The sequence below is a fragment of the Jaculus jaculus genome, chromosome 17 (genome assembly GCF_020740685.1).
Source record: "Jaculus jaculus isolate mJacJac1 chromosome 17, mJacJac1.mat.Y.cur, whole genome shotgun sequence".
Classification (NCBI taxonomy): Eukaryota; Metazoa; Chordata; class Mammalia; order Rodentia; family Dipodidae; genus Jaculus; species Jaculus jaculus.
The window spans coordinates 6,224,769-6,252,308 of NC_059118.1; the positions used below are offsets into that span (position 1 = coordinate 6,224,769).

At 53.1% G+C, this 27,540-nt stretch overlaps 1 protein-coding gene across 1 annotated transcript; it reads right to left on the reverse strand.

Annotated features, from left to right (window-relative positions):
• Nucleotides 1-445: 445 nt before the first annotated feature.
• On the reverse strand, nt 446-27,344 carry Vill (villin like). Its single transcript, XM_045136641.1, has 20 exons — nt 27,320-27,344; nt 16,710-16,776; nt 16,520-16,585; nt 16,015-16,220; nt 13,143-13,251; nt 11,959-12,069; nt 11,508-11,707; nt 11,052-11,130; nt 10,860-10,958; nt 10,207-10,342; nt 9,210-9,310; nt 6,899-7,129; nt 6,625-6,783; nt 4,616-4,795; nt 3,925-4,070; nt 2,881-3,025; nt 1,490-1,675; nt 1,219-1,290; nt 775-1,032; nt 446-585 (listed from the first exon to the last, which is right to left on the reverse strand). The coding sequence occupies exons 2-20, from the start codon at nt 16,773-16,775 to the stop codon at nt 472-474; spliced, it is 2,664 nt and encodes an 887-aa protein (XP_044992576.1). The 5' UTR covers nt 16,776; nt 27,320-27,344; the 3' UTR covers nt 446-471.
• Nucleotides 27,345-27,540: the final 196 nt, after the last annotated feature.

Consider the following 27,540-nt stretch of genomic DNA (forward strand, 5'->3'; position numbering starts at 1 on the left):
CTAAGCCATCTCTCCATCTCCCCCCCACTTAAATATGGAAACCAGAGAAATCCCTCTTGGGTATGTCCCTTCCCACACTCAAGGGGTTGTCCAGAGAAACTGACAAGAAAAAAAAACTATTCCATCAAGTGGGTGCAGCCTGGAGAGGCTGCCACAGATCTCTGTTCCCAAGAGGGGGACCCTACTGGGTGATCCAGTCTGACGGGACACGTGCCAGCTTTTATCAAGAAGGAGAGAAGGTTAGCCGGGCGTGGTGGCGCACGCCTTTAATCCCAGCACTCGGGAGGCAGAGGTAGGAGGATAGCCGTGAGTTCAAGGCCACCCTGAGACTACAGAGTTAATTCCAGGTCAGCCTGGACCAGAGTGAGACCCTACCTTGAAAAACCAAAAAAAAAAAAAAAAAAAGAAGGAGAGAAGGGTCCCAGGAGGAAGCTGGGTGGGGGGGGCGGGAAGAGCAGGGTCCCCCAGGGGTCAGAAGAAACCCAGCTTCTTTTTCTCCTGTTGCTGTTTCCACTTGGCCAAGCTATAGAACTCCTCCTTGGATTTCCCAAAGATCTCTTGGAAGTCAGCGTCTGAGAGGTAGAACTGGGAGACAAGGGTCGTGGAGGGGGTCACCAGATCTCAGAGTCCTGTCCCACCCAGAGGAACCTTCAAGCAACAGGCTCCTCCCATCTGCCTTCACGCTGCCTTGCCTGCTGTGGCCCCCCTGGGCACGCGGTATCTTGAGTCGCTGTGCCTGGTGACTGACAGACAGCATCCGGGTCTGACACCTACCTCCTTGCGGGTAGGGTCCACGCCCTGCGGCAGGTCCTCCACAGCCTGGTGCATCAGCTGCTCCCGGGGCAGGCTCCCACTGGCCACAGAACTGATGCAGCCGCTGTCATTGGTGACAGTGTCTCTCCTGCCGCCACCCCCGAGGCCCAGCTCCAGTTCATTCTCTGGGCTGTCCTGGGAGCCTCTGCGGGACGTCAGGGCTGAGGGGTCCACCCTGCTATTCCTCCGCCAGTGGCTTAACTTGACGTTGTTCACTTCCTGTCCAGAGAGAAACCTCAGGCTAGGGAAGACAGGGAATAGAGAGCCAAGGGGGGGGGGTCACCCTAAGCCCATGAACTCCTTAACCCATCGGCACCCTCTTGGCACCTGCTGGGACCTGACCACAGACCTCACCATCTGAGCCCAAACTTCCAGGTGGTGACTGCCAGGGGACCGGGCACTCACCACTATCATCTCAGAGATGGCAGACCTTGGTCCCAGGCTGCCCTCCACCACCTCCTTGTAGGACTGGTTGTTCTGGGGGCGGGGGTTGGGAGGCAAGAGTCAAGGCTGTTATGGGGCAGGAGAATAAGGGCGCCCCAGTGACCCGGGGAAGGGGACCGAGAACCAGATCAGGTTTCCCTCCCATACTCAGAAACTTGTCAACCATGGCACAGCCTCCTCCTTCAATCTCCTTCTAGATTAGTGAGGGGCTGGGGCGTTAGGCTTCACTCACTGTCCACTTGTACGGATCCCACGTGACAAACCATCCAGTGAAGACGGCAGGCTCGTGACTCTGTTTGACCAGCACGATGGGCGTGGCCGGACTCCTCGCCGCTGGATGGGTCTTGAGATACTCGCAGCCCCAGGACAGGGCCTCCTCCTTCCGCTCACCTGCGCCTTCGCCAAGCCACAGGAAGATCTGGGCCACAGAGGGAGCCTGGGCTCAGGCAGGTGGAGCGCCTGACTGGGCCAGCTGCTTCATCCCCACTTCCTGCCCATCAGATGACCTCGGTACCCAGTGTACACGTTTCCACACCTGCACACTCACGCATGCACACAAAGGCCGTAGACATGCACGTACACACCCATCCACGCATTCATGGAGTGCCTGGTACGTGCCAGACGCTGGGGAGTTGTCAACAGCAGCAAACAGGCAAACGTGTGTTTGCCCCTGTAGAGTTTCTGCGAGGGAGAAAGTCACGCGTGTGCCTGGGGGGAAAGTGAAGAAGATGGGGCCAGAGCAGCATCCCTGAGGTGGCCGTGCGCCCCTCATGCTCGAGGAGGGCCAGAGGCCACCATGGCTGGCGCGGGACGAGTGAGGCAGAGTGAGGGGAAATGGACTCGGAGAGCTGGGGCTTAGCCAGGTCATGTCGGGCTGTAAGCACCAATGTCATTTTCTCTGAGACGCATGCAAGCTCTCCAACATCAACACCAGCTCAGACAGTAAACAGTATTGCGCACAGCAACGCAAACATGCCTCCCAGCCTTGCAGACAGTCACACACTGTCATACCTCAGTCAGATAGCAAGTCACGAGCGCAGACTGCCGCCCGCTACGGTAAACTTGTGTGTGCAGCATGTGTGTGCCGCCAAACCTGGTTAGCTGTCATGCACATCCAGCTGACTGCGCTATCTCATCACAAAGACCTAGAATTAATTGCCCAGATCCACAAACACTGTCCCTCACACCCGCAGCCGGCGCATGGTTCCTCCTGGTCTCTCACACACATAGAGTTTCACCAGTAATAGTTGCTCTGGCCAGTCCTGGACCACACAGTCTCTCATGCAGCCATCGCCACCGGGTCAAACGCACAGTCACACAAAACCATCACACGTACATACAAGGTCAATCCTTCCACTCACTGACATGAAGCCAGCCACAGGCACCCGGTCACCAGTATCCCATCGTGAGGCACACACCGATGCCATAACTCACAGGCACAATCACACAAGTTGCAGCTCACGGTCACCATGTCCTGAAGTCCTCCTGCCATCAGTGATACCCACTCACCCCAGGCTCTTAGTGTATGGCCACGTGGCTGTCACACTCACAGCCTTCCACGCACCCCCACGCAGATCCAGATACACCCTCCGCTCCTACCCCAGGCAGTGGGGGCTATCTTACCTCCTTCCAGGTGTCCAGTAACATGATGTCATACTTGTCAAGATCTTCTTGGCCAAAGAACATCACTTCCGTGAGGACCAGGCAGCCCTTGTGGCTGGAGCACTCAAACAGTCGTGGCTGGATGCTAGACACCTCCTCCGGGAGCCTGGCCAGCAGAAGGGGTGAAGCCCAGGTGACCCCACCACCTCAGGCAGCTTGTCAGTGTAGGAGGCCTGGGCTCTCTTCTGAGCTCCATACAATCCAGGGTACCCCCCTGCTGGCTACTCCCCACAGCATCTGCTTCCCTCTAGGTCAGGGTCCCCCCTTTCAATGGCAAAAGTAAATCTGATGACTTCCCTAGCCTAGCCAGCTGCCTCATGAATTTCCCAGAGAAATCAATTAGGGACAGAGACTGCTGACCACTGGGGAAGCATGGAAGGAAGCTAGGCCAATCTTACTGAGCTCAGGTGCCCCATGGACACACCAAGGACAGCTGAGGGCTCAGCTTCCTCCTCTCTTGAGTCTCCACTCTGCCTACACATTCCCGGTCCACACATATCTTGGGACTGGGAGACTGATCAATCCCTTTGCTCTGGACAACGGCAATGCACAGTGGATTCTACCAGCAGAGGGCGCCATTGCTTCCCTGTTCACCCTGGCATTTTATGAACCAAGTGACTTGGAGGCTGGCTGGTGACTCAAGGGTGGGCTTGGGTCCTAAGCCCCTAGGAAGAGGGACCTTCAGGTCCTCAGTTCTAGTCTTATATCTCCAGCCACTCATGTAATCTTTCATTAGCCATCCACCTTCTCTGGGCCTCAGTTCCTTCTCCAGATGAGAATATTCTCTTCTCTGGTTAGAGAGATGGCTTAGAGGTTAAGGCACTTGCCTGAGAAGCTTAAGGACCCAGGTTTGGTTCCCCAGAACCCACGTAAGCCTGATGCACAAGGTGTCACACGCTTCTGGAGTTTGTTCGCAGTGGTTAGAGGCCTTGGCGCACCCATTCTCTCCCCCTCCCCTTTCATTGTCTCTGTCAAATAAATAAATATTTTAAATAAACATGTTACCTGTTGTTGCTGGGATAGGGGGCCCGGCCTCCGAGGGCCTCCCAGAAATGGGGAGGCTCCTGACCCTCCAGCACCGTTTCTTTGTTGTTCTCTGAGAGGGCAGTGACCACCTTCCGTGCCATCTCACGCTGGTCCCCGTTACAGCCCTGGCAAGCAGAGTTGAGTGAAGCCTTCCAAGGGGCAGGTTTTCACCTCAGGCCCAATGTCCCACCTGCGGTGACCTGTGAAAAGCTGGATCCAAGCCAAGGGGGGCCCAAGCTGAAGGCAAGGCTCCTGTGAACAAGAGCTCTCCCTTCCCCCACAGGCCTCAGTTTCCCCAACTGTTCTGGGTCACAGGGTCTGAGACCCTTTCTAGGCTCCGGCTTGAGACTCATTCGCAGTTTATGCCAAAGACCAGAGAAAACTCCAGCAAACTAGACTAGCTTCCCTCTTTCTCAGAGAGACTTGAGGAGACGTCCCTGCTCAGGAGGAGGGGAGGAAGCCTGGGCCATGCCTGGCTCTGACACAAGGACTTCCAGCCTCTGTCTGTTAGGAACTGCCTCCAGGCTCCACCATGGACACAAGCCCTTTGTACCACACCCCAGCCTCACTCTTTTTGCCTATGTCTGGATAGACGTAAAGTCTGAATTGTCCAGGAAGGAGACCCATCTCTGACCTACCCCCACTGTCCCTGGGAGCAACTCATTGGTACCTTCCCAAACCAGACGTAGCAGATGTCGGCTGTGACCAGAAAGAAGGTACCACTGGAGTTGAGGGAAGAGGCACGGGCTGGCACCTCCATGGTCCTGGTATTGTGGGCGTCGGTGCCTTGCACGTGCAACAGCCTTGTGCCAGATGCCGGCTGCCCCGTCCCCCTGTCTCCATTGTTCCCCTAGAAGAAGACTGGACCTCAGGCCAAGGCAAAGGCCCCTGGGAGCCACCTCCCTGCCCAAGTGGTCGAAATAAAACTACCTGAGGACTTGGACCACCCTTGACCCCTGTGTGACCCCACAGGCAAGACCCTGGCTCTCTTTTATATTTTATTTATTTATTTGTGAGAGAGAAAAGGCAGATCAAGAAAGAGAGAGAGAGAGAGAGAGAGAGAGAGAGAGAGAGATTGAGAAGGGCCTTCAGCCACTGCAAACGAACTCCAGACACATGCTCCACCTTGAGCATCTGTGTTACATGGGTACTAGGGAATTGAACCTGGGTCCTTAGGCTTCGCAGACAAGCGCCTTAACCACTAAGCCATCCCCCTGGCTCTCTTTTGATTCAGCTTCCACATCTGTGCTCTTGCTTTGTGCCTTGCTCTGGGGGTCAGGGAAGACACTCAGGTGTGTGTGGGGGGGGGAGTGTCACTCCAGAAACCAGTGGCTAGCAAGCTGGGCCCCAGGGCTAGGAGAAGGGGCTCGGCGAGCATGTGCAAGGGCTAGGAGTGTATAGAGGACCCAGAACCCTGTGGGCGTTATGGTCTCAATCTCAAATGTCTCCCACAGGAACTGGGGAGGCAGCTTGGCTAAAAGGCAGGTGCTTGAAAGGTCTCCCACTGAAACACTTGGTCTCCAGCTATATTAGGAGGTAGTGGAAGCGTCAGCCTGGCTGGAGGAATGGATTTGAGGTGATACCTGAGGTCTTCCAGTCTGCCATGAGGTGAGGAACCTTTGCTATCGAGTCAGCAGAGCCAAGGATGGTGGACTGAGACTTTTGAAACTGTGAGCTAAAATAAATTTTTCCTCCCTTAATGGCATATGTCCGATATTGTGTGCGTGCATGTGTGTGCAGGTGTGTCTATGTGTATGTACAGGCATGCTCATGTGTTTACATGTGGGTGGGTGTATGTGTGTTTGTGGGTGCACATGTTCATGTATGCACATGTAAAGGGCAAAGAACAAGCTTGTATGTTGTTCCTCAGGCACATTCACCTTTAAAAAAAGCTTTATTTGAGAGGAAGAGGCAGATAGATGAGAGAGAGAGAGTGAGTGTGAGAAGAGAATGGGCGCGCCAGGGTCTCCAGCCACTGCAAAAGAACTCCAGACACATGTGCCCCCTTGTGCATCTGACTATGTGAGTACTGGGGAATGGAACCCCAGGTCCTCAGGCTTTGCAGGCAAGTGCCTTAACTGCCAAGCAATCTTTCTAGCTCCCCCCACCCCACGCACACCAATATCCATCTTCTCTTTTTCTTTCTTCCTCTCTCTCTTTTTTTTTTGGGGGGGGGGAGGTATGGTCTCACTCTAGCTCAGGCTGACCTGGAATTCACTCTGTAGTCTCAGGGTGGTCTCGAACTCACGGCGACTCTCCTACCTCTGCCTCCCGAGTGCGGGGATTAAAGGTGTGCGCCACCATGGCCGGCAACATTCACCTTTTCTGAGACAGGGTCTCTGCCTGAACCTAGAGCTCACCAATTTGGCCAGAAAAGCCAGCCAGCAAGCCCTGGAGAGCTTCCTGTCTCCATCTCTCTAGTGCTGGGTTGACAGGTGTGTGATGCCCTGCCTAGCTAGCTTCTCAGATATGCTAGGGATCCGAACTCAGGTCTTCATGCTTAGTGGCAAGTATTTTACCCACACCGCCACCTCCCCAGCCAATAAACTTTTTCTTTTTTTTACATGGGTTTTGGGGACATGCTTGTGAAGCACACGTTTTACTAACTGAACTATCACTCTGGCCCTTACGCCAGCTATCCTGTCACAGCAATGGAAAGTCTCACACAGTGGGGCCTACCTGGAAGACCACCAACTGCCCCTGGAAGATAGCAAGGAAATGTGGGGGCTCTCTGCCCATGGTCACATGCACCAGTGCCAGTGCTCCCTGGTACATGACGTCCAGCTCCTCGGCATTGCAGTTCAAGGCCTTGGTCTCATCTTTGGTCATCTGGTGGCCCTGTGGGAGGGGAGGAGGCAGTGACGGCCTGGTGCAACATTCATATCCCCTTCTCAGATTCCGGTTCTTGGAATTGAAGGTAAGTGCCCCCGCCCCGCCCCGCAGGATGACACACCTGCCATAGGTACAGGATGGACTGGACACGACCCAGTTTGTGGTACGTGTAGAGGACAAGATAGCCATTGGCCGAGTACAGATGTCCGTGATGCTTGGGGTCCACAGGCTGCCTGCGTAAGTCCTGGATACACCATACCTGAGGAGCAGGGGGTTCCAGTGGGGACAGGTGATTCTCCGCCTGCACCACCCTGCCCACCTGCACCCAGTCAGGAAGTTCTCTTTGGGAACACTGCAAGAGAGGTGGAGGTGTAATGTCGCATATGCGCAACCAGGGAGCGAACACATCTGCAGTTTGCTCCAGATGGCTGAAGGCCCTGGTGCGCCCATTCATTCTCTCTCTGTCTCTCAAAATAAATAATAAAAAAATACATTATATACATGTATAAAAACTGTCAATAAAAAGTTTTTAAAAATATTTTTATTTGAAGCTGGGTGTGGTGGCGCATGCCCTTAATCTCAGCACTTGGGAGGCAGAGGTAGGAGGATCACTGTGAGTTCAAGGCCACCCTGAGACTACATAGTGAATTCCAGGTCAGCCTGGATTAGAGTGAAACCCTACCTCAAGAAACAAACAAACAAAAGTATTTGAGAGAGAGAGTGAGCGAGAGAGAAGGAGAGAGATGGAGGGAGGGCAGGCGGGCCAGCAAGAGCACAAGTGAGCACTGGCGCACCAGGACCTCCTGCCGCTGCAAGTGAGCTCCAGATGCTTGTGCCACTTTGTGCATTGGCTTTATGTGGGTACTGGGGAATCAAACCCAGGACTTTAGACTGCCAGCAAGCATTTCTGTTTCTCCAACCCAATAAGACATTTTTTGTTTATTTTTATTTATTTATTTGAGAGCAACAGACAGAGAGAAAGAGGCAGATATATATAGATAGAGAGGGAAAGGGCACTCCAGGGCTTCCAGCCACTGCAAACGAATTCCAGACGCATGCGCCCGCCCCCTTGTGCATCTGGCTAACGTGGGTCCTGGGGAATCGAGCCTTGAACCGGGCTCCTTAGGCTTCACAGGCAAGTGCTTAACCGCTAAGCCATTTCTCCAGCCCCCAACAAAACATTTTTTAAAGGGCTAGAGAGAGGTGGCTCGGAGGTTAAGAGCACTCCTGCGTAAGCATGAGGGCCCAAGAGACTGCCTGAGTTTCACCCCCAGAACCCATGCAGCCCCTGGGGGTGGCTACATGCATCTGTGACTGCAGCCTCATAGGACAGCAGAGACTGAGAATGGCTGGAGTTCATGAAAAACACGGCAAGCTCCAGGATCAGATTGGTAAGAGGTTCTGGTTCAAAGAAGAACGGGTGGAAGAGCGATCGATGGAGCAGGCTGCTGCGGGCAAGTGCACGGCATTGGCAAGGGCATGGGGTGCTGCGTGGGCACACACATGTGCACACACTCTCCCACATGTGCATACATGGCCTATACACACATGGGCACATACATGTGTCTATACTCCCCCACGTATGTGCATACACATCCCCACACAGTGCATGGGCAGACACGTGTATACATGCTCCCACACACGCATGGGCACACACATGTGCATACACACCCACACATGCACCCATGTGATGCACACCTTTAATCCCAGCACTTGGGAGGCAGAGGTAGGAGGATCACCAGGAGTTTAAGGCCACCTTGAAACTACGGAGTGAATTCCAGGTCAGCCTGGGCTAGCCTACCTCGAAAAACCAAAAATAAATAAATAAAATAAAATAAAAGGGAAGTCTGACCTGGCGTGGTGGCACACACCTTTAATCCCAGCATTTGGGAGGTAGAGATAGGATCTCAATGAGTTTGAGGCCACCCTGAGACTACATAATGAATTCCAGGTCAGCCTGGGCTACAGTGAGACCCTACCTCAAAAAAAATTTTTTTTAATTAAAAAAAAAGGTCTGCTCAAAGGCTGAAAGGAAATTAGTTCCTCGAGTTTGTCAGTGTGGCTCTTTGTTCCTGTGGGAGCCACGCCTGAGCTTTAGAGCTCTGTAGACCCTGTTATGGGTAACAGCCGTGACTGCTCACCTGTTAGAGTGAACATATATGATCATCCTTCCTTGGATGTGCGTGTGTGTGCACTCCTCATGTGTCCCTGGATCACTTTATTTACTTATTTTGTTCACACAGCTAGTATCAAGTAGTCAGGGCTGGCCTTGAACTTCTGATCTTCCTGCTTCTCCCGCCTGAGAGCTACGATTACCCGGTAGGCACCACCAACCGGGCTCCTGGCTCACTTTAGATAGTTTTATCCAACAGTTCTGGGGGCAGAGCCTATCCTTGCGTGCGAGTCTCCCCAGCTAGGACAGCGGCCCTCACCTCCACCTTCCCAGAGCCGTCATCCTCCATCCTCAGCCGCGCCGCTAGCTCGGGCTGGCTGTGCAGCTTGCCCACGTCCAGCTTTACCTGGAGCGATTGACCTGAAGGCGCACAGAGGGTCAGTGACCCCCGCCAGAACTTCCACGCCCTGGTCCACCTTTGGTGACGCCCCATCCTCCATCTAGCCAAGGTCTTGACCAGCCCGGTCCACTTCACCCTTCTCCCAGCCACCCTGTTCCTGCCAGGCCCCGCCCACCGCGCAGGCCCCGCCCCTCCCCTGCCCTCCGCTCTGCCTGCCCATGCATCCCACCTGCCAGACCCCGCCCACCGCGCAGGCCCCGCCCCTCCCCTGCCCTCCACTCTGCCTGCTCATGCATCCCACCTGCCAGGCCCCGCCCACCGCGCAGGCCCCGCCCCTCCCCTGCCCTCCACTCTGCCTGCTCATGCGTCCTACCTGCCAGGCCCCGCCCACCGCGCAGGCCCCGCCCCTCCCCTGCCCTCCACTCTGCCTGCTCATGCGTCCTACCTGCCAGGCCCCGCCCACCGCGCAGGCCCCGCCCCTCCCCTGCCCTCCACTCTGCCTGCTCATGCGTCCTACCTGCCAGGCCCCGCCCACCGCGCAGGCCCCGCCCCTCCCCTGCCCTCCACTCTGCCTGCTCATGCATCCCACCTGCCAGCCCCGCCCACCGCGCAGGCCCCGCCCCTCCCCTGCCCTCCACTCTGCCTGCTCATGCATCCCACCTGCCAGGCCCCGCCCACCGCGCAGGCCCCGCCCCTCCCCTGCCCTCCGCTCTGCCTGCCCATGCATCCCACCTGCCAGACCCCGCCCACCGCGCAGGCCCCGCCCCTCCCCTGCCCTCCACTCTGCTGGCTCATGCATCCCACCTGCCAGGCCCCGCCCACCGCGCAGGCCCCGCCCCTCCCCTGCCCTCCACTCTGCCTGCTCATGCATCCCACCTGCCAGGCCCCGCCCACCGCGCAGGCCCCGCCCACTCACCCATCCCTCGGTGCTTTCTGGGGTCCGGCTCCCGAGACCACGTTCGGAAGAGCTGCTGGAAGACGGCGGACTCCGCGCCTTCGTTCACCACCTCCACGTTGGTGTAGTTCGGGTATCCCTTGGCCTGAATGAAGCCCTGGGGCGAGGCTGTGTCGGGGTCCAGGTCTGCGCCCCGCCCCTCCCCCTTCAGCTCTGAGCTGCGTCAGTGAACCGACCCGACTAGCGAGCGACCCGTTTGACACACTGTGTCACTAGGGACTTCTCGGAATTCCCTGAGTGCTAGCAAGGGACCCCTTCGTTCAGGCCTGGGGAGGGTTGACCATGATCACTCCCACAGATCCACAACCTCCCCGACCCTGCACCCCACCTCCAGGAGCAGGAGGCTCCCAGACCTCAAGGTGGGGCCCGCTTCCCCTTTATACACGTGGTGTCTTAGGTGTGTTCGAGGCTCCCCCACGGGCAGAGGTTCTCACTTTCCGACCCCAAGACAGGAGTCTCTCTTCTTGGAGATCCCAGGGAGTAAATGCTTTAGAGGAAAATCATTTTCCTTCCTTCTACCCCAGGCTGGGGCACCCCTTAACAGATTTCAGAGCAGGCTGCCTCCCCAGTCAAACCCCAGTGTGACTTCCCTCTCAGGGGCCCCAAGGCCTCACCATAGCCCTGCTGAAGGCAGCCTTTCTGTCCTGGGAACAGGACTTGCGTCCCTGCCATATGTAGACCTTGAAGCCACCCTGGTCTAGGAGGTAGCAGTCCTAGGAACAAGGGCGGGGGTGGCACGCAGACGGTCCAGACAGGGCTGAGGCTGTGCAGTGGGGGATGTTTGGGACCAACCAGGCCCTCCTTACCTCCTCCTCCAGGAGGTCCTGGGTCAGTGGCCCCGTTGCCAATTCCTGGATCACCAGATCCTTGCCCTTCTCGTAGACTCTGGGGAGAGGCATACAGGTGTGGACAGACAGACCCTCCAGGGGCCTGGCACCATCCCATGGCCCTTTGAGCTGCTTCGGTTTCCCAGAGACTGAATGCGTGAGCTGTGGCTGTGATTCTATCCCAGCTTTGCTGGGGGGGCTGAGGCAGCTGCTTGACCCTCAGGGGGCGTCTGTCCCCACAACTGTACTACTGGACTTCTGAGCAGCGCTGGCTCCCCCACATCATGCACGGTTTCACGTGACCCACCCCAGAAACCCACGTGCTTTTTTTTTTTTTTACCAGAGGCCTCGTAGAGCTGAGGTGTCATTGCAATAATGATAGAAAAGCAGTTATGGACTGTTCCACCCACCGCGCCGTCCTGGGGCTGTGCTCACCGGTAGAGACGGACATTGGTCTTCTGCCGCTGGCTAACTCTGTTGTCGGGCAAGGGAGCATGCAGGTTGCGCCCTCTGCAGCCCAGCACCGCCTCCATGGTGTGCATGAGCTCAGCATCTTCCCTCTCGTCGTCCACCACACCGATCTGGGCACGGCCCCCGCGCTCCCTGTCCCGGATCCTGCAAGTCAGGGTCAGTCCCTGCGGGAGAGGAGCAGATGGTCAGGGCTTCCGAGTGGGAAGTGCCTTCTCCCTCTCCCCCCTCAGCCCTGCTCCGTGCCCGTAGGCAAGGGTAGGAGGAAGGGCAAAGCTGGCGTTCCCAGGGCCACCACCAGTGGTGAGTCTGAACTCAGCTTATACTACTGGGTACCTCTTGGCAAGTCCATCTTGGGCACTTGGAACATCACCCTCCCCCAACCCCTGCATGCCCAGTTCCGAGGGTAGACACCGACCCTCGACTTCTCAGAAATGCTGGTCTTGGACCCATTCCATTGGATCAGGACCTTGCCCAGGTCCAACAGGAAGATGTCACCCTTATTAAAGCTGGTCCAGGACAGCGCCACCTGCGGGAGTCAGGAGAGGCACAGAGGGCAGTGTCACACCACCAGCACCCAGCTGGAGGAGAGAAAAGGAAGGGTGTGATACTTGCAGGCATGAACCTCAGTGTGCGTGCGTGCGTGTATGACAGCATCTGTGCAGGCATGTATCTATGTAACCACACGTGTCCCTCCACAGCTCATATATGACTGAGCATGACGCCTTTCACTAATGCCCGCCTGTAGCTGTTCATGTGTACAAGCTTGTACATGTGGGTACATGTTTATTTGTGTGTCCATGTGTTAGCATGTCGACAGCAGATGTGTGCCTATGTAGGGACAGTGTATAACTGTACATAAAGACAGTTATTGTTCCAAACAGGCTCATTTTGAGGGTAAAAGGGATATTCTGTAATTATGTTAGGTATGTTATATGGAAACCCCAGGCTACATGGTGTCTCCACATGACCAGGGGTTTGTTAGTGACAGTGCAGAACCTAGAGGAGGCTGTCCATGTGTCACAGGGCTGCTACATACTGCATGTGCAACCCAGGTGTCACTGGAGATGGCCCACCCGTGACTGTCCCTTGCATAGGAATCTGGCCAGGTGGCAGTGGAATGTCATGCCCGAATCAGACTGGGGTCATCTGTTAATTTCCAGGCAGATGGAAGTAGGGGCCCCTCTGCTCATTTGCACAAGGGCACTACACAGACCACAGGAGAGACAGTGTGGATGCACACGAGTGACGGTGACAATGCACGTGTGTGAGCGTGAGGCGGTGTGTGCCGCCCTCTCATTAGACACACGCGCCACCATGTGCATCTGGCTTATGTGGGTACTGGGGAATCGAACCTGGACCCTTAGGCTTTGCAGGCAAGCACCTTAACTGTTAAGCCCGATGAGACTGCTGAGGGAATCCAGGGTCCAGACAGCAGAGGCAGAGGTGGGGCCAGACGCAGAGCTCTGCCTTTTGCTTCCTTGGAGACCACAAGACTCCTGCAGAGCCTCCCTCCCAGCGCTTCCCGCCAATCCCCCCCACCCCGCCCCCTGATGCTCCTGGAGAGGTCACACTCCCTGGCGCCCAGCGGCGCTCACTCACCTCGGTGGCGGTCACGTGCTTCCTCCCTCTGATGTGCAGCAGTCTCTGGAGATTGTACACACTGGCCTCCGCACGCCTGAGGTCAGAGGCCCGGCCTCCCTTCCGGTAGCTGTGGAGGGAGCAGGGTCCCATCCAAGCAAGAACGAGTGAGCACATGCATGTGTGTACGTGGGACACTGCGTGCCTGTTTAATACATATGTTTGGGGGTGCTGGGGAGGTGGCTCAGCGGTTAAAGGCACTTGCTTATAAAGCCTGCCTGGGCTCAATAACCCAGCCACCCATGTAAGCCAGGTGGGTGATTGTTTGCAGCAGCAAGAGACGCTTGACACAAGAGACTCCCCCCCCCACAAGTAAATAAATATTTCAGATATGCATGTTTGAGCTCATATGAGGCTGTATGTATGTAAGTCCATGAGTGCACACACGAGACAGATGTCCACTTGCTTATCCCTGCATGGAGCTTGGGCCGATGCGCGTGTACATACAAATGCCTGTGTGCATTTGGGAGTTTGGTGTGCATTTGTTCCCCCACGTGATTCTAGGTGTGAGTACACGAAAGCAGGCTACAACGTATGTGTGTGCTAGCCATGAGCGTTAACGTGTGGGTGTGGGTGTGTGCACATCTGCAGGTGGATGTGCTTGGTGTGTTTCTGTAACGACACATAGGCTTCTTGCATGTCTGGATCACGCAAATATGTAGTGCAATTGCAGGCAGCAGAAATAGTTGAATATGGGTAATTCGACTCTCTCCATTCACCTTAGACCATTTGAAGCACATCACCCCCAAAAGGTCTATTTCACCAAGCCCAGTAAACAAGAACAAACTTTAGATGACATTTGTGTCCATTCCCAGGTGCAAACCCAGGACGAGTGAAAACGTTTGACCCACAGAATCCTGGTTCCAAATATTCACAGTAGCACTGTCCATGACAGCCAAAAAGTGGAAAAAAAAACCCTGAATGTTCATTAAGTGGGGAAGTGTTTATGATGTGTTCATACAATGGGATATTATTTCAGCAAAGTGAAACCAACAAGCGACCATACATGCTACAACATGGATGAGCCTCAGAAACAGGGTAAGTGAGGGGATAGCTCGGTGGTTGAGGGCTTGTCCAGCATGTGCAAGGCCCTGGGTTCCATTCCCAGTGCAAGAAAAAGAGGAGGAGGAGGAGGAAGGAAAAGGAGGAGGAGGAAAAGGAGAGGACGAGAAAGAAGAGAAGGAGGAGGAGGAGGAAGAGGAGGAGGAGGAGGAGGGGAACGATGACAACAGTAGCAAAGACTAGGAGGAAGAAGGGGAGAGGGGGCAGAAGGGGGAAAGGATGGAGAAGGCAGGTAAGTTAAAAAAAAAAAAAGAACAAAACCCCACAAACATTACTTCTTGCGCATTGTCACTGACAGAACAAGTCCAGAATATGCAAATGTATACAGAGAAAGGAGGCTAGTTGCCAACCAGGCAGGGGGAGGAGGGGCGCTGGGGTAGAGACATGGCTTCTTTTCAGGGTAATGAGATGTTCTAAATCGGACTGTGGTGATGGTTGCATAAGCATTTTCCTGCATGTGTGTGTGTGTGTGTGAGTGTATATGTGTGTGTGTATGTGTGAGTACAGTTGGAGGCCAGAGCTCAACATCAAGTGTCTTTCTCAGTCTCCACCTTATTATTATTATTTTTAAATAATCTTGTTTGGTCATTATTACCTTTCGTTTTTGTTTTTTGAGGTAGGGTCTCACTCTAGCCCAGGCTGACCTGGAATTCACTATGGAGTCTCAGGGTGGCCTCGAACTCACAGCGAACCTCCTACTGTTGCCTCCTGAGTGCTGGGACTAAAGACCTGTGCCACCACACTTGGCTCATTATTACCTTTTTAAAAATATGTATTTATTTGGATTGAGTAATGACTCAGCAGTTAAAGTGCTTGCCTGCAAAACCTGGGTTTTGATTCCCCAGAACCCATGAAAAGCCAGATGCACAAAGTGGCACATGTGTCTGGAATTCCTTTGCAGTGGCTAGAGGCCCTCTCTCTCTTTTTACCTCTTTTTTTTTTCTTTCTCTATCAAATAAATAAATAAATAAAATATGTCTTCATTTGCAAGCAGAGAGAGAGAGAGAAAGAATGATGAATGGGCATGCTAGGGCCTCTAGCTGCTGCAAAAGAACAGATACATGTGCCACTTTGTGCATCTGGCCTTCCATGGGTCCTGGGGAATCAAATCCAGGTCATCAGGCCTTGCAGACAAGCATCTTAACTGCTGAGCCATCTCCCTGGCCCTCCACCCTATTGGCTTGATTTAGGGTTTCTCGGGGAACCTAGAGCTCACTGCTTCAGTGAGCTGTCCAGCAAGCCACAGGGATCCTCTTGTGTCAGCTTCCCCAGTTTGGGATTGCAGGTGCAAACTGCTTTTTATGTGGGTGCTAGGGACTCAAACTTATGTCCCCATTCTTTTCTTAAACTGTTTATTTATTTATTTGAGAGACAGCGAGAGCGCATGACAGGGCCTCTAGTACTGCAAATGAACCCCAGATGCATGAAGCACCTTGTGCATCTGGATTACATAGGTCCTGGGGAGTCGAACCTGGGTCCTTGGGCTTCGAAGGCAAGTGCCTTAACCGCCAAGCCATCTCTCCAGCCCCCAAGCCCTCATGATTGTGCAGTAAGCACTTTACCAAGTGAACCATTTCCTCAGCCTGACATAGGTCTTAAACATCACTAACTTGTGCCCATAACATAGGTGAAATTGAACACACACACACACACACACACACACACACACACACAGAGCCAATGAAAGGTAGTCATCTAAGTAGCTAAGCACCAACGCTACCACTGTGCCTTCCCCATCTCCACATCCGCCCCCAGGGGGTCGGGCACTCACATGACTCCGGGGCGGAAGTAACCATGGAAACAGTCAGACTCGTGGCCCTGCACCTCCCGATGCTGCACCGTCTGGTCACCCAGCGACTCCTGTAGGCGCTGCACAAGTTCGACTGCTGCGCCCTGGGCCTCGGGGCTGGCCTCCTTCCCGATCCAGTAGTGCAGGTGGCTGGACCTTCCCCACGTGGCCTTTGGGCTCTGGGGGACCTAGAGTTCAGGTTTTGTGAATGTGGCGGAGAGGGGACTGGGTGCCAAGAACCGGATGGCACGTGAGGTGGAGGGTGACCAAGAAGGTGGTGGGCAGGTGCTTCCATGGAGAGGAGAGCACACAGAGGGGGAGGGGCTAAGAGGAACCAAGGCAGTGTGGTCTCTTGTGGGATGAGATGCTGGAACCTTCCATTTACTTCCCTCACCCCTGCCCTGTCCCCAGACAGAGCTTATGTCTGGGCCTGGGTCTCCTCAGCTCCAGGCCCTGTCACCTCAGGCAGACTCCGCAAGTGACTTACGTGCAGGATGATATAGCAATGCTCCTCGAAGAAGTTCCCATAAGCCTTCTCAGGCAGCGGTAACATCTGCAGGTTCTTGGAGAAGACAGTACCATATGACACCACGGGGCTCCCGTGACCCCCAGGGAATGGGGTAGAGGGGGGAGTTGGGGGGTGAGAGAGGCTAGTGACCCTCCGCCATGGCACCCACCTCAATGGTCCATATGTGGAGAGCGCGGCGTTGGTTGATGGCTGGGAGGTCCTGGTTCGGGTTCATCCTGGGCCAGGCAGGAACGAGAGAAGACATGGGGAACAGGAGCCAGAGCCTGCCCTGTGAAGGCCCACTCCCTCCTACCACTGGACTCTGGGCACCAAGAAAGAGTTCTTCCCGTAAATAAAGCCCTCCGAAGTGCCTTTGGCACATAGAACGTGACGTTCACCAGGAGCTCCTTGTGAACACAGAAATACCATATCAGCAACATAGGATGGGCACCGAGGACGGGACATTCCCCACAAGGACCGCGTTTGTTTGTATGTGCTTTGTGGTGCTTGAACGCAAACTGTCCCCCACGGCCTCACGTGTTTGCCATTAAACCTCTTTCGAGGTCCCCGGCTGGCGAGGCTGAGCTTGCCGGAGGAGCTGTGTCACTGGGGGCAGGCCCTTGAGGTTTAGTAATGAACTGGGTGATCAGCACTAACTAATTCTGCCTGTTTCCTTCCTGCTGCTGTGACAAGATGTGAGCCACCTCCCCGCTCACGCCGTGCTCTCCCAGCCAGGGTGAAAGTTTCTGTCAAAACTGTAAGCCTGAAGCTGGGCATGGTGGCGCACGCCTTTGATCCCAGCACTCGGGAGGTAGAGGTAGGAGGATCACCATGAGCTCGAGTCCACCCTGAGACTACATAGTGAATTCCAGGTCAGCCTGGGCTACCGTGGAACCCTACCTTGAAACAAACAAAACCCAGAAATAAACCCTTTCCCTCTGTCAGCTGCCTCTGGTCAGGTTTCGTCCCAGCAACAAGGAGGTACCTGCCACCATCTTTTTTTTTTTTTTTTTTGGTGGAAGAAGGGATATTTATTGAAGCTTACAGATCCAGGGGAAGTTCCATAATGGCAGAAGAAGTTGGCCCCTCTTAAAGGACCAGGCAGAGAGAGAAAAAGCCAAAAGGCAAAAGCCACCCGGCACACTTCAGGTACTTTGCATATCTTTAGATTGGAATCTCAGACCCACCACTGCACCTTAGGGCTGGACCCTAAGACCTATCTCCTCCAGCCAGTTGGCTGCAGATCTAAGTTACAAACCGTAGTAATACACTGACTGTATTGGGAGCCATCTGTTCAAACTACCACAGTGACCTTCCGGGGTAAAAGGCATGTGCCGAAACGCGGAAGTCAGACAGGAAATATGGGGACAGGGAGAAACGAAATCCAACCCTGTGGTCTGAAGATGACCTGTGAGGTGGCCTGCCACGGTCTTAAAGCAGGTCTGAGCTCTCTGGCCTGTAGTAGGCTTTGCAGATTGGGGCTTGAAAAGATGCTCTGTGGGACTGGAGAGATGGCTCAGTGGTTAAAGATGCTTGCTTGCAGAGCCTGATGTCCCAGGTTCGATTTTCCCAGTATCCACGTAAAATCAGATGCACACAATGGTGCACGCTTCAGAAGTTTATTTGCAGCGGCAGGAGGCCCTGGTGCGCCCGTACTCCCCCTGTCTATGTCTATCTCTCTCCCTGTCAAATAAATAAAAATATTTTTAAAAGAGGTAATGGGGCCTGGAGACGTGCAGAGGAAGCAGAAACATGAATAGTGATCTCGCTGCTAGCTCGATAAACCGGCACCAGGCAGATAGTGACGGACCACACGGCCAATGAAAGCAGAAGCCCAGAAGCCACAGACAAGTCAACACTGAATCAGACTGCTAACAGGCCCACCGTGGCTCAGTGAGCACTGCAGAAGAGGGGGCGTGAAAGATTGGAAGAGCCACAGAGTGCGTAGGAATATCCTGAGGCATAACACCCCACATAAAATGAGGCCTTCGCGACCCCACAGTGAATACCAACAACCCCATAGAGGAGGGCCCTCAGGGAAAGGGTCGCAGAGGTGTGGGGGATGAGGAGGTCTAGAGTTTAACTTTTCTTTTTTGGTTTTACAAGGTAGGGTCTCACTCTAGCCCAGGCTGACCTGGGATTCACTATGGAGTCTCAGGGTGGCCTCGAACTCATGTCGATCCTCCTACCTCTGCCTCCCGAGTGCTGGGATTAAAGGTGTGAGCCACCATGCCCACCTGAGTTTAACTTTTAAAATAAATATTTGTATTTATTTATTTTATTTTATTTTTTTTTGTATTTATTTTTTTGAGAGAGGGAAAGAGCCGAAGGAGAGAGAGAGAAAAAGAGAGAATGGGCCTGTCAGTGCTTCTAGCCACTGCAAACGAACTCCAGATGCATGCAGCGCCTTGTGCATTTGGCTTACATGTGTACTGGGGAATCGAACAGAGGTCCTTTGGCTTTTCAGGCAAGCACCTTAACCACTAAGCCATCTCTCCAGCCCTAGAGTTTAACATTTTATAAAATAAAATTAGTGGCTGGAGAGATGGTTCAAACCCTAAGGACCTGGTTTGATTCCCCAGTACCCATGTAAAGCCAGTGGTACAGCCGTTTGCGGCAACTGGAGTCCCTGGCACACCCCCATCTCTCTCTCTATCTGTATCTCTTCTCTCTATCTCTCTGTGCTTGCAAACAAACAAACAAACAAATAAACGAACAAATAAACATTTTTTTAAATTTTTTTTTTAAATTTATTTGAGAGCGACAGACACAGAGAGAAAGACAGATAGAGGGAGAGAGAGAGAGAATGGGCGCGCCAGGGCTTCCAGCCTCTGCAAACGAACTCCAGACGCGTGCGCCCCCTTGTGCATCTGGCTAACGTGGGACCTGGGGAACCGAGCCTCGAACCGGGGTCCTTAGGCTTCACAGGCAAGCGCTTAACCGCTAAGCCATCTCTCCAGCCCTAAACATTTTTTAAAAGTATGACAATTCAATTATAAAAAAAACTTCTCTCTCTTGGGCTGGAGAGATGGCTTAGTGGTTATGCCCTCAAGGAAAGAGCTGCACATAGATCCAGGTCTCTCAGATGAAGTTAGGAACAGGCTATAGTGTGACAGGCTATACAGAGAGAGAAAGGCTTTAACAAACAGGAGTGCCTTTCTCAGACCTAGGAAAGGGTTCCAGTAGGCTCAGAATTTCCTGATGGGAATAAATAAATAACTTGACTTTCATTCGGAGTGCTCTGTGAACGCACAAATGTCAGCTAACCAGGACAGGCAGGCGGTGGATGGGGACTCTCTGTGTGTACAAGGACAGCCTATGCAAAGAGACCCAGGTACTTCCCAGACATGGCGGGCAAACAAGCAAAGACTATGAATGCTGATGCAGGTTCTGCAAACAGTTATGAGTTCTGCAGGGCAGATAGGAGCTCTGCAGCCTGGGAAGGCTTAGCGATGTGGATGGAAAAGGACTCTTTATAGAAGGGGCAGTCCCCACAGCTGTAGACAGGCACATGGATGAGCAAGGCTCTACAAACAAGAACCACATCTTTGGTGAGAGAAAGGCTTGCCAGAAAGAGGCAGGCTCTTCAGGTGGAGGAGCTCGTCTGAGACACGTCAGGCCCTGCGTGCAGAACAGACTCAGCAAACTGATTAAGTCCTGCACACAGGGAGATGGCAAAGTGTCGGGTAAACAGTTGTAGGCCCCAGCAAGGAGATCCAGGGTCTGACCAAAGACTGGGGTCCTGGGCTAGAGACATGACTCAGCAGTTAATGCACTTGCCTGCAAAGCTTGAAGACCCAGGTTCGACTCCGTAGTATTCTACATAAAGCCAGATGCACAATGTGGTGCGTGCATCTGGAGTTCATTTGCAATGCCTGGAGGCCCTGATACACCCATTTTCTCTCTCCCTCTTCCTTCCTCTCTTTCTCTCTCTCTTTCCTTGCAAACAAATAAATAAATAAAATAAAAATAAAATACTTTTTTGGACTGGAGAGATGGCTTAGAGGTTAAGTGCTTGCCTGTGAAGCCTAAGGACCCCGGTTCGAGGCTCAACTCCCCAGGACCCACGTTAGCCAGATGCACAAAGGGCGCACGCGTCTGGAGTTCCTTTGCAGTGGCTGGAGGCCCTGGCGCACCCATTCTCTCTCTCTCTGTCTGCCTCTTTCTCTCTCTGTCTGTTGCTCTCAAATAAATAAATAAACAACAAAAAAAATTAAAAAAAAAATACTTTTTTTAAAGACTGGGGTCCTGTAGCCAGGGAGTCCACAGGGACTTTGCAGACAGGGAGAGGCTTTATAAGCCCACCCAAGGCAGGCTCTGTCAGCAGTGATGCCTTTTCCAGAGAAGTACAGAAGTGCTGGGTGAGTGGCATGGACTCAGCTCTGTGTGCAAGCGTGTTTCCCCCAGATGGGGCAGGGGGGTGAAGAGGGGCTAATTTTTTAAATATGTTTTTGTGGAGTATGTTTGTGTGTGTATCTGTGTTTATATGAATGTGGGGCACATGTGGATGCAGGTGTGTGTGTGCTTTCTGTACAGGTGGAGGACAGAGGTCAATGTCAGGTGCCTTCCTCAGTCACTTTTCATCTATCTATCTATCTATCTATCTATCTATCTATCTATCATCTATCTATCAATCATCTATTTTAAACAGTTTTGCTTATTTATTTGAGAGAGAGAGAGTATGAACAAACCAGGTCCTCTAGCCACTGCAAAAGAACTCCAGACACATGTGCCACTTTGTGTATCTGGCTTTACATGGGTGCTAGGAAAATCGAACCCTTGCTATTAGGCTTTTTTTTTTTTTTTTTTTTTTTTTGCAAGCAAGTGCCTTTAACTTCTGAGCCACCTCTCTGGCCCCAAATGATTTGTTTTTTTGAGGTAAGGTGTCAGTCTAGCTCAGGCTGACCTGCAATTCACTATGTAGCCTCAGGGTGGCCTCGAACTCCTGGCGATCCTCCTACCTCTGCCTCCTGAGTGTCACCATGCTCGGCTTCAAATTATTTATTTTTAACAAAATACAATGAGAGAACAGGGTCTCTTGCTGAACCTAGAACTTGATTCCGATAGACTGAGTAGCCAGTGAGCCCCAGGGGTTCTCCTATGTCCAACTCTCTCCAGTGCGGGGATGACAGGTCAGAACTGCCATGCCAGCACTTTTTTTTTTTATTTTTTTAATTTTTATTAACATTTTCCATGATTATAAAATATATCCCATAGTAATTCCCTCCCTCCCCACCCCCACACTTTCCCGTTTGAAATTCCATTCTCCATCATATTACCTCCCCATTACAATCATTGTAATTACATATATACAATATCAACCTATTAAGTATCCTCCTCCCTTCCTTTCTCCACCCTTTATGTCTCCTTTTCAACTTACTGGCCTCTGCTACTAAGTATTTTCATTCTCATGCAGAAGCCCAGTCATCTGTAGCTAGGATCCACATATGAGAGAGAACATGTGGCGCTTGGCTTTCTCATGCCAGCACTTTTTGTGGGTTCTGAGGATTGAAACTCAGGTCCTCACTGGCGGGGTCATCTTCTCAGACCGCAGGACTGGATATCGGTGGAACACCCAGGTCCTCCAAACAGGGATAGGCTTTATGGAAGGTGAGTTTGGAAATTGGCAAAGGCTCTGTTAATAGAGGTGGGCTCTGCCCACAGATCCACAGAGGAATAGGACAGAGCATGCAGACAGGTGGAGGCTCTGCAAGCAGGGACTCTGCAGAAAGCTCGAAGTGCTCCTAGATAGACAAAACCCCTTCCAGCGAGAGACTCTATTGAAGCAAACCTTGCTATGGCTTGATGTAGTGTTTTCTTTTTTCTCTCTCCACAGAAATGTAGATAGGCTATTCAGATGGCGAAAGCCCCTGAAAAATGTCATGGTGCCATATGTAAGAATCAAGTTCAGGTCTGGGATGGCTTAGCAGTTAAGGTGCTTGTCTGCAAAGCCAAAGGACCCAGGTTTGATTCCCCAGGACCCATGTAAGCTGGATGCACAAGGTGGCACACATGTCTGGAGTTCGTGTGCAGTGGCTGGAGGCCCTGGCGTGCCTCTTTTCTCTCTTTCTCTATCTGCCTCTTTCTCTCTCAAGTAAATAAATACAAATAAATTTAGAAAAAGAAGACTCAAGTTCAGCAGACAGAACTGGGTTCTGAAGCAGGAAGAGGGCTGTGCCATCAGGTTCGCCATCTGGAGACAGAGGTGCTTCCTGTATCCATCGGGGCGGGAGGGAAAAAAGCTGAAGACAGGGCCTGGCAAGATGCAGCAGCGGATGAAGTCCTGGCTTACAGGGGCTGACAACACGGGGTGGATTCCCCAGTGCCCACAGAAACCAGAAGCTCAAAGTGCCACATGTGCCTGGAGTTCATTAGTAGCAAGAGGCCCTGGCATGCCTATACTTTCTCTCTCCCTCTTTTTCTCTCTGTTTCCAAACAAACAAGCAAGCAAAGTTATGAAAAAGAAAGAAAGCCAAAGTCAGACTCCAAAACCTCTTCCTTTCCTATCAGACTATTAAAATGATGGACCCGGGCTGGAGAGATGGCTTAGCGGTTAAGGCGCTTGCCAAAGAACCCAGGTTTGACACCCCAGGACCCACATAAGCCAAATGCACAAGGGGACACATGCATTTGGAGTTCATTTGCAGTGAGTGGCTGGAGGCCCTGGCATGCCCATTCTCTCTCTCTCTCTCTCTGCCTGTTTCTGTATCTTTCTCTCTCTCAAATATGACATTTTCTCAGGAATGACATTTTCTCAGGAAAAAAATGACATTTTCTCAGGAATCTCATGCTATGGGAAGGGAAAGGCTGAAGCCAGCCAGAGGAGGAACTTGTTTCCCAGACAGAGATTTCACACAGTTCAGACAGTGTGCAGACTGCGGGGCTGAAGAGACTGAGGCAGTGGGTGGAGACGCACCTGAGCCAAACTGCTTGCATGGCATGCCTCTTGCCCTCCATTCAAACCTGTTTCTTTTTGTTCTCTTTGTTAGGTCGGGACAGGCTCCCAAAATGGAGTCAAGGAGGACAGCAGGGTGGCAGACATTCCTCAAGAAAACACCCAGCCTTTATCCCCTCCTTACCTAATAATGCCCCCAGGTCATGATTTCCTGTACCCTTATCTCATTAGTCACCTGCTTGCTGTTCTGGTCTCACCCCTAGCTATTTGAACAAAGGAGTCCTTTCTCCTTCCTCACCTTCCCCCAGTTGAAGAGCCCTGTGAAGCCCACTGTCTGGAATCTCAGGGTGGTTGCGCTCCACTCTTGAGAATCCTGGCAGCTCATGTTTTCCTGAATAAAAGCTTCATCTTTGCCTCAGAATGGTTTGCGTGAGCTGGTCCCTCCCAAACCTTACATTACACTCTTATTTTTATTTATTTGGGTGTGTGTGCAAGTACCAGGGCGTCTTGCTGCTGCAAATGAACTCCAGATGCACGTACCGCTTTTTACATCTGGCTTTACATGGGTACTGGGGAACTGAAACCAGGCCAGCAGGCTTTGCCAGGAGCCACCTTTAACCACTGGGCATCCTGAAGATTGATTTAGGGGTGAGATCACCACAACTCTTCACTTGCTTCTCTTTCAATTGTGGCCAAATGAATAAACCTCTGCTTTTCACCTTCTTGTCTCTTTAATTGGTCTGTTGAGGATGAATGGCTGAGCCTAACATGTGAGGGCTGCCAGCTCCCGGCGCTGACTCTGACAGCTACAGCGGCGTTACCGTGGAGGGAACAGTTTCCATTGACAGGGCAAAGCTTCGCAAACAGACCACGGTGCTAGCTAGCTATGCAGACAGGGATGGACGTCACACACAGGACAGCCGCGGTGATAAAGTGAATCTTGGTCATGGGGAGAAAGACCTGGTCTGAAAACAGACTCTGCAAACAAGACACAGCTTTGCAAACCCAGGACAGAGCAAACACACAAGCCCATCTCTGAAGACTGAGGGAAAATTCTGCAGCAAGAGACAGGCTCAGCCCAGGCGTGGTGGTGCGAGTCTTTAATCCCAGCACTCGGCAGGTGGAGGTAGGAGGATTGCTGTGAGGCTGAGGTCAGCCTGGGCCAGAATGAGACCCTACCTCGAAAAAACAAACAAGTAAGCAAGCAAGCAAACAAAAAGGGCTGGAGAGATGGCTCAGCAGCTAAGACACTTGCCTGCAAAGCCTAATGACCAGGGTTCAATTCCCCAATACCCACATAAAGCCAGATGTACAATGTGGCACATGCATCTGGAGCTCATTTGCAGTGACTGGAGGCCCTGGTGTGCCTATTTTCTCTGTTTCTCTTCTTTCTATCTCTTTCTCTGCTTGTAAGTAAATAAATAAAAATATTAAAAAAACAAAGAAGAGACAGGCTCAGGGGACCCAAGAGGGGTTAGGTCAATGATAAATAAGCTTTTATGAGAGAGCCTAATACAAGGCTGAACTCTATACATACAAGATCTGCAAACAGATGCAGGCTCTGCAAACAGCAACCTAGCGTTTTGTGCTCAGTGGTTCCGAGGTGCAGCAGAGGGAGAAAGGTGCAGAGTGAAGGGTGTTTGGAGGAGGTAGATACTGTCAACTCTGTCTATCTTATATCTCAGCAGCTCACATTCAGCTACATGAGGTTTCCCTGCACCATTTCCTTCTTTCTTGTCTACATTACTTATCGCAGGCATGGCAGCACACATCTTTAGTCCCTGCACCCAGGACGTTTGTCATTAGTTCAAGGCCAACCTGGGGCTATAGAGTGAGTTCCAGGTCAGCCTGAGATACAGTGAGACCTTGCCTAGGAAAAACAAAAGCTTATCTAGTTGACTGTGTGTGCAACACCAGAGTCTCTTGCCACTGTAACTGAATGCCCATCCAGCTGTACGTGGGGAGCTGGGGAATTGAACCCAGACCCAGGCTTGCAGGTTTTGCAAGCAAGTGCCTTTAACCACTGAGCCATCTCCTCACACCCTCTCCAGACACATTTTTGCTCATTCCTTCATGCATCTTTCTAGAGTGAGCTTCTATATTTGCTGCAAAAGGTCCTTTTGATGCAGCTCTGCCAAGTAGATGGAGAAGCCACTCGGCTGTCGTCTCTCGCTCGGGTGTCCTGGTGTGGCAGTGACTTCTCTCCCTTGGTCCCTGCCCTCCAGCCCTTTCCTATCAACAACACCAACACCGTTGGATCTGCTGACCTCGTGTGACAGAGGAGAGGGGACAAGGCGCAGTGAGACCCAGTTACAGCACCAAAGGTGACATGGTGGCTTACGTTCCTCACTCCTTTGTCTAGGGCTCCCAGGGGGGCTGGAGTCAGGCTCAGGCGAGCTCACAGCGTACCAGACAAGGTGGCCTGAGAAGGGGGTGTGGCAGGGGCTGCCCTGCTGAATCACGTGGATGGAGGGTTGGAGGGCGTCAGACCCTGATCACCATAGCCTCAGCTCCTCCTAACGCCCCGCAGAAGCCACACATTTGGGTTCCCCGGGCCAGCTGCCTGGTGCCCAACAGGGTCTCCATAGATGGTCGTTGACTGAATGCCCAGTTGGGGCAATCTAACTGTGCTTCCAACTGTGGTAGTCATTGTGTGACAAATGACATACAGGACAGGCAAACACAGTGGCCGTCAAATGGTCGACTGTAGCAATAGAAAACCGTGATGAATGGGCTGGAGAGACGGCTCAGCGGTTAAGGAGCTTGTCTGCAAAGCCCAACCGCTCGAGTTCAATCCCCGATACCTACTGAAAGCCAGATGCACCCAGCGGCGTGCGCATCCCGAGCCCGTATGCAGCGCCTGGAGGCCCTGGCGCGCTCATTCTTTCTGTCTTCCTTCTATCTCTCTCTGCTTGCAAATAAATAAATAGATAAATGAAAAGTACCGGAAAACTGTGATGGCGCTGAGCGCTGGGCATGCAGACATACACGGGGGACCCCGCAGCAGGACTCGGAGCGACCCGGCAAAAACGGTGACCAGTGAGAGTGACCAGGGACCTAGGAGGCCGTGACTTGAGACACAGAAGGGCCATGTAATAGCAGCAGCCACGGAGGGACGGTAAGAATGCTGGCCTGAGGTCCACGTAGGACGGGACAATCAGCCTGGCAGCCAGAGGGTACGTGTCCACCGGCTTCAATGGGGGTTGGGGGAGGGGAGCTGGTATCGGGAAAGTGCCCTGATAATGACCGGAGCCAGACTCGGGCCCCGTCCCTGCCTGCCACCTGTGCTCCTTGCCTTCCCGCGGGGCACTGGGGATGGGGAGGGATGCTCAATCCCCAGAGATCCCCGCTTCCCCAGAGGACCACCTCCAGCCCCACAAGCCCCCCCCCCATCCATGGATAATCCCTCTTTCCCCAGTGCAATTCACTGGGACTCCCCCGCCCCATTCCTCCTCTGCCCACCCCACCTCCCACTATCCCCAGCGCCCGCCTTTCTCTGGGCACCTTCCCCACCTTCCTGGGCTCCGGAACCTCTCCTTTCTGCTCCCCCGCTTCCCCCAGGGCGCCCCTCTCTCCCGATGCGTCCTTCCTCGTCCAGGGCCCTCTCTCGCCCTCCCGCAGGCCCTGCGCTTCCTTGGCTTAACTTCCAGGAAGGGCGGAGGAGGGGGCAGAGAGGAAAGGGCAGCGGTATTCTGCCACTTCTGCCCCTCGGGCTGCCCGGCTACAGTGTCTCCCCACCGCACGGTGCCCTCGCTCGTTGGACACCTCACTGCCTCTAATTCTGCCAGCCTCTTTTTGTGACTCTGAACCCTAGTAATGCCCTGGCTTCTGAGCAATCCTTCCACTTGCTGCAGATTTCCAAGCCCCCTTCTGAGCAAGCCTACCTGTTGGGAACTGCTTCCTCGCGCCTTCACGGTGCCTATGGGCAGTGCTCTACCTGGCAAGGTGCCAGGCTCTGCCCACCGCCCCCCCACCCCCTCCACTGTAACTCAATCCCAGCTCCTGCCTTGCAGTACACACCCCAACGCTTGTTTTCTGGGAGAACTGAGCATTCAAACTTGAGCAGTTAGTCAATCGACAAATATTGACTAGGCCGTCTGGGAGC